At 37.8% G+C, this 7180-nt stretch overlaps 1 protein-coding gene across 1 annotated transcript; it reads right to left on the bottom strand.

Annotated features, from left to right (window-relative positions):
- Positions 1-906: 906 nt before the first annotated feature.
- LOC114176146 (leucine-rich repeat receptor-like serine/threonine-protein kinase BAM1) lies at positions 907-5125 on the bottom strand. The gene is made up of 2 exons (XM_028061084.1): positions 2318-5125; positions 907-1772 (listed from the first exon to the last, which is right to left on the bottom strand). The coding sequence occupies exons 1-2, from the start codon at positions 4902-4904 to the stop codon at positions 1312-1314; spliced, it is 3048 nt and encodes a 1015-aa protein (XP_027916885.1). The 5' UTR covers positions 4905-5125; the 3' UTR covers positions 907-1311.
- Between the last annotated feature and the right edge of the window lie 2055 nt (positions 5126-7180).

The following is a 7180-nucleotide window of genomic DNA, read 5'->3' on the forward strand; positions in this document are numbered from 1 at the left end:
ATGTTAATATGTTGCCTATCCAGATACATTTTTGAATTACATTTTTGGAAAAATAAATTTAAGTTATTCAAAACACTAAAATTACAGTAGTTTTTTATTTTATAAAGCATGCAACCACTACAAACATTAGACCAGGTCAATTCTTCTCCCCCTTTTTAGGGTGAAAATTATAAGAATTGAAATTATTAAATTGTTTGGTTTTGTACCGAGGATTTGAGTTTCTTACGTTTTGGTGATAGATTCCAGTCAATAAAAATGTTATTCTTAACTCAATACAAGTAATAAGACAAACGATATTTCTGTGGCAAGAGTTCTGTCTGTATGAAGAGAAGGTAAGTAAAAAGCGAACAAACATATAAAAACTAAAAGCAGTACAAAAAACTCCTTCACACAGGATCTCCTACCAAAAAATGGCTTTACATGTACCATAAATTTGACAATTGGAAACAATATATGCATAAAAATTGTGACTTGAAGAGGCCACAAAATATAACATGTTAATAATTAACCCTAAATAACCACAACCCACCCTACCCATGTGTTAAGATGGCTTCCATTCACTACATAAAAACGAAAAATAGCCATGTAAACAATTATTATGACACGAACAAAAAAGACTATTGCTAACCAGATTTTCCATCACTAAACGGAGGGAAAATTCAAACACAAATAATTGAGGAATAAGAACTACTCCCAGGGAAGCTACATGGTATATAGATAACAGCATGAAATTGAAGACATACCCTAAAGGAATTTCTTATTGCGGATTTGCAAATATGGGTATGCCTGCGTAGAAAAGTAAAAAATTAAAAGTTTGTTTTAATAATGCAAACAGAATATACTCGATCATGCACTGAAGATAGTGACAACAAAATACACAGTAACAATAATAAATAACAGCAGATGTGTAGAAACAAAAGCTCACAAGAGGTTCTTTTGTTTGAGTGGCCATTTGATAGATTTATAAGGGGATAAACCGGTGCAACTGACAATGCCTAGATATGTAATTTTCTCCCATTTGACCATCTCGTCCGAAAAAATAAAACGAGAAGAACTGTTCCCCGTGCAGGATCAAAACAGCAACAGGCCGTACCATAAAACAACAAGTGCTACATGATGAAGACACGGACTTTATATAACAAAATACTCCCACCAATCCTAATGTACAAATTGCAAAACCATTAAAGAGAAGAAATATTCAAACATTTAACACCTAAGAGAGAAACCCCACCCCGAAAGAAGAAGAAAACTGAAGAAAACAAGTAGATAAGCTATCACAACCCAAAAGAAATAAATATGAAACACATCCCTTCAAATGCTAAGAAGATCAGGTGGTGAAGACTGAGGAGGACGTTGATCATCTTTAGGTTCCTTAGATGTTGTGGTTGGAGACTCTAAACTGTTAGATGATGACAGAGAGGACTCTGTGATTGTTAAGTCCCCCTGTTTAGAGCTTGGCGGCTTTGGAAGCTCGGTGAGAATTTGAACAACTTCTCGCATAGTAGGTCGCTCCACCGCCTGTTCCTCAACACATAGCATGGCTACATAGAAAACATGCATCACCTCATGGAGGGGAACTGATGGAAGTCTAGGATCAAGAACCTTCAAAACCCCTTCCTTGTTTGAATCCGTCATTTTCCTCACCCATTGCACAATGTCCACACCATCACCAAACTCCCCAACCGGTTTCCTGCCTGTTACAAGCTCCAAAAGAACAACTCCAAAGCTGTACACGTCGCTTTTCTCATCAACTTTTAACGTGTAGGCATACTCTGCAGTCGAAATCACAAACTTAAATCAGCCACATTAATTGAAAACAATTAAGTGAATACGAGATAATGCCATGGGAATTTGCTATCCATTTACTTTGACGTACATGTTGCCAATTAATCACCATCTGTTTTCAACTGTGAACATCTCTAATCTATGACTGCAGGACTGCCTAATTATACGATGGGAGCTACGATGAACACTCAAACGACACACTGGGCTAGTTATCTCTTTAAACAGTAACAGTATTTCGAAGCAACATAAATTAGAGGACAAATCAAAGCGGTCGTTATTATTAGTGTGTCATGAAAAGGAAAACGAGTCAAGGAAGGCAACATAGGATGTTAGCGTTTATTAATTAATTAACCACATAAAACGTCCAAACCAAACAGTAGTGTCAATACTGTTCGATTCTAACCCTAAACGAATGATGTTGAGTGACATGAGACAAGCTCCGATCATTAAGGATTCCATATAGAAATAAAGGTTGTTAGTCACGCTAGTTCAACGTCTAAATCATCAATTATGTTGAATTTCAATATATTACCTGGAGCTATGTATCCATAGGAACCGGCAATTGCAGACATGCATTCAGATGTTCCAGAATCTTGAAGGAACTTAGCGAGCCCAAAGTCCGCAACATGAGCTTCAAAGTTGGAATCAAGAAGGATATTGTTGGATTTAACATCTCGATGGACAATGAGTGGCGAACAGTCATGATGTAGATAGCAAAGGCCCTTGGCGGCCTCCACAGCAATCTTATACCTTGTGTCCCAGTGCAAATGACCACCTTTCTTGCCATGAAGAACCTCACCCAAACTTCCATTAGGCATATACTCATACACCAAGAGATTTGTCTCGTGGTTTGAACAGAAACCCAACAGTCTAACAATGTGTCTATGTCGAATCCTCCCCAAAGTCTGAATCTCAGCATTGAAACCATGGTCATGCGAAGATCCCCTGCTCATGGCAGGTAACCTTTTCACAGCAACCTGATCCCCATTCGGCATTGCACCTTTGTACACAATGCCTGCACCTCCTTTTCCTATTATGTTGTCCTCCTTCAAACAGTCCAGAACATCATCAGCAGTGAAGTCCAAACGCTGGAATGCAGTTAATTTCCACGTACGAGCTTCACTGGCCTTTTTCAAAGCCCGAGCTTTGATTATTGCCGCAACAGCAAATGCGATGGAGCACACAAGCAACCCTATAACTAACAGAAGCTTCAACGAAGAAGAGAGAGGACCTTTAACATGAGGTTGACGAGGGCCATTGGCAACCCCGTCTTTGCAAGGACCCAAGTAAGGACCACAGAGTTCAGTGTTCCCTAGGAAAGAGGTATAGTTAAAGTAGCCGAACTGCCCAGTTCCAGGAACCAAACCAGAGAGATTGTTGTAGGAAAAATCAACAGAAGTTAAACTTTGCATAGAAGCTATGGAGCCCGGAATTGAGCCAACTAAATTGTTTCTTGAAAGGTTGAGATAATTCAATATCCGCATGGCAGTTATCTGGTTTGGAATCTCACCAGAGAGCTCATTGCGGCTGAGGTCAATGAAGGTCAAAAGCTTGCATTTGCTTATCTCAGGAGCAATGGGACCCGAAAACTGATTATGGCTAAAATCAATCTTGGAAAGCTGTTGCAGCCTGCCTATCTGCGAAGGGATTTGACCCGAGAACTTGTTACCGTCGAGAAGAAGCTTCTGCATGCTGGTGAAGTTTCCAATGGTGGGTGGCAATGGCCCAGAGAGCTTGTTATTAGAGAGACTAATCTGACCGAGATTAAGAGCAACGGAACCAACCTCAGGAAACTGTCCCGTGAGAAGATTGTTCTGAAGCTCTACTTGGGTGAGGTTGGGAAGCCCAAATAGCCCAACAGGAATAGAACCATTAAGAAAGTTCTCCCCCATTCGAATCCTAGTCAGAGACTCGCACTTCCCAAGCGAATCAGGAATTGGACCGAGCAGATAATTTCCAAGAGTTATCAGAGTCTGAAGACGATTCCCGTAACACATATCAGGGGGAAGCATTCCCGTCAACTTGTTCGAAGAAAGATCAACGAGAGTGAGTTTTCCATTTCTTCCCAAACTCCGAGGAATGCTTCCGGTGAAGTTGTTCTCCCAGAGCTGCAAAACTTCCAGCGCCGGTAACTCGCCGACAAACTCGGGAATGGCACCGTGGAGCTTGTTCCGGAAGAGGTTCAGCAAGGTGAGATTCTTGAGCTCCGCAAAGTTCGCCGGAACCTCGCCGGAGAGAACGTTGTTGGACAGATCCATCGACTTGAGACTCTTCAGGTTCCCCAGTTCAGGAGTGAGCGAGCCGGAGAGCGCATTCACCTGAAGAAAGAGCGTGTCCATATTCTGAAGCCTTCCGATATCAGCCGGAATCTCGCCAGAGAGTCCGCAATACGCGGCGTCGAAACGGACAAGCTGGGACAGGTTTCCCATCTCCGGCGGTATGCCGCCGGAGTAAGCGTTGTAGTAGCCAATGTAGAGCTCGCGAAGCGCGGTGAGGTTTCCAAGCTCCGGAGGGATGTTCCCCGTGAGCTCGTTGCCGGACACGGCGAGGTACTGGAGGTGCTGCCAGGTACCATACTCGGGAGGGATCTGGCCGGAGAAAAAGTTGCCCCCGAGGTGGAGGTGGCGGAGGAGGGGCATGGCGGCGACGGCGAGGGGAAGGGGACCCGTCATGTTGTTGTTGTAGAGGTCAAGGACTTGGAGATTGACGAGGCGGGCGAGGTTGGAGGGGAAGGTGGTGTTGAAGGCGTTGTTGGAGAGGTTGAGATGGCGGAGGGCGGAGAGTGCGGAGAAGGAGGCGGGGATTGGGCCGGAGAACTGGTTGTCGGCGAGAGAGAGGTAGGAGAGGAAAGGGAGGTGGGAGAGGTCATCGTAGAGTGTGCCGGAGAGGGACAAGGAGGTGAGGTTAAGGGTGGTGACGTGGCGGCGCGAGTCGCACGTGACACCGAACCAGGAACAGTAGGGAGTGGTGGTGTTCCAGGAGGAGAGAGCATGCGTAGGATCGTCGGTTATGGAAGAGTCTTTAAAAGAGAGAAGCGCGCGATATTCAGAGATGCGCGCAGCATGGAGTGTGTGAGAATGGAAGAGGAAGAAGAAGATGGAGCAGAGGAAGAGTCGCATTTTGTGTGGGAATGGAAATGGAAATGGAAAAATGAAAATGAAAATGAGGAGGGAAGGGGAGTGAGTTAAAGGGTGAGTGAGTGAGTGTTGTGTGTGTACATTGTTGTATTCTGTGTTTTTTTGTGTGAATGCTACTGATCACTGACCCCTGTGCAGAGTGAGTGGATGAGGGCTGAGCCAGTGCTCAGCCATGCCCCCAGACCCTCCCATCTTTATCTCCTTCGGACACACACAATCTTACTAATGTTCATTTTTCCGTTTTTCTTTTTATTTTTTCTGTAGTGAATATCTCAATCACAAAAGTGTATTTAAATTAATGGGAGAGAAATGTGATCATCACTTTTTGTTATTAAGATTTAATATTATTGAGATGATTTATTTAGACAGTTCAAAGATTATTAGTTGTTAAGAGATTAGATAATTTACTTAAATTGTCCAACACATTATAGAATATTTTACTGATATGGTCTTCACAAATTTCTACCTTGAATCAACTCAAATCATCTAAACAAGAACAACTACTTGTCATTGAATTTATTATCGGCCTAATCATGAATCTGATACATCAAATCCAAACGGTAAAAGAACTTGTTATATGGTAGAAACTTCTTAATTATATAAGAGATAGAGTAAAATTCTCTCTGTAACTTAATATTAATGTATTTTATTATTTCTTAGAAAAATTGATTATTGGACAATTGTATAGTGTTGTTATTATTATATTAAACAGTTATAAATTGGTCTTGCACCTTTAGCTTTAGGGCTATACTCCACATTCAAAAGAAATTCTTCACAACTTCATAACAATGTACTGTACTTTACACTTTACAAAATCGTTATTTTATGTCGGATGACCTTCCGACTAATAATAGTACCATATGCATTGAGTACACAACCGATGAGAGACCTTATGATGTCGAAACACCAAATAAAGAATCAAGAAACTCAACAACGAGTCAACAAATTCTTTCATAAGAGCATCTCTAATAGACCATTTAGCTCTACCATGTGTTATAACTTTTTCAACTGATTATTTCGATTTCAATGAAGAATTTACATGTGAGTGAGCTTGTCACATCTCAAAATATATAATATAATATTTTTTCAATACAATATATTTCATAATTTAATTACATATATATAGAGATAAAAAAATAAATAAAATTGAATTAAAAATTTATTAATTTTAGAAAATAATAAATAATTCAAATTCAATAAAAATCAAAATTGACCTAAACAAAAAAAAGAATTAACCTAATTAGGTTAAACTAATTATATCTATTAACTTTTAAAGTTAGTGACCAAAATGCATCAAAATTTTAAACAAAAATAAATTATAATTTAACGTGAAAGTTCAAAAAATAAATACATACTTAATCCTTTATTTATTTATATATTTTTTTTATATTGATCCTATATATTTATTTGTATTTTATATTTTTAATATTTATTATTTTATTTTCTTGTGGCAAATAAATGCGATAAGAATAATCTTAATTATTATTCTTGAGTAATAATAACATTTATAATAAGTAGATTCTTTATGTATTGAGAGTTATGATCTTGTAGATTTAGACGAGTAAACATTACTCATTGTTATTATCGCACCCAATAGGTCTACATTGCTTATAAGTCAAGGTCTAAGATGGTTTAAATACACCTTTCTATTTTTACCTACCAAACACTTTTAAAGATAAAATTGTGACAAATATACTCCAAAGCCATTTAAATATTATTAATGTAAAATAAAATTGAATGTGGTAAGTTAAAAGAATATTTATACATCGAATTCCTTGTTCCGTTGTTGCATAGAAAACAAATATGAAAATATGATATTGTAGTTGGAAATACGACTTTGAGAATTTAAATGAATAAATATTATTTATAATAATTTATTCTTATGTTATTTTATTATTTATGGTAAAACTCATTTATTTTGAGATGTAAAGTAAAAAATAATTAAATATGTTAATTTTAAAAAAGTATTTATATATTATTTTTCTATAATATGATTTTACATTATATTTATTTTCATTTTATTGTTTGTGAATAAAAGACAATTTAAAAAATAAACTTAATTATTGATTTAGTTCTTCAATTTGTTGTTTTGGTTACAATTTGGTCTTTTTATTATTTTTAGGTTTAATTTATTAATCCATTTTCATAAAAAGGTTCAATTTAGTCCCCTTATTATTTTTTATTTAATTTAGTTCTCCTTTTCTTTCAAAACGAGCAAATTTTGTCATTTTCAAGTTGAGACCAAATTAATAATTAAG

Source organism: Vigna unguiculata, chromosome 3 (assembly GCF_004118075.2).
Source record: "Vigna unguiculata cultivar IT97K-499-35 chromosome 3, ASM411807v1, whole genome shotgun sequence".
Taxonomy (NCBI): Eukaryota; Viridiplantae; Streptophyta; class Magnoliopsida; order Fabales; family Fabaceae; genus Vigna; species Vigna unguiculata.

Coding starts and splice junctions, on each gene's coding strand:
- LOC114176146 (XM_028061084.1), bottom strand. CDS start 4,904: ATGCGACTCTTCCTCTGCTCCATCTTCTTCTTCCTCTTCCATTCTCAC. Junction 1,773..2,317: donor CTATGGATACATAGCTCCAG/GTAATATATTGA, acceptor TTTCGACTGCAG/AGTATGCCTACACGTTAAAA.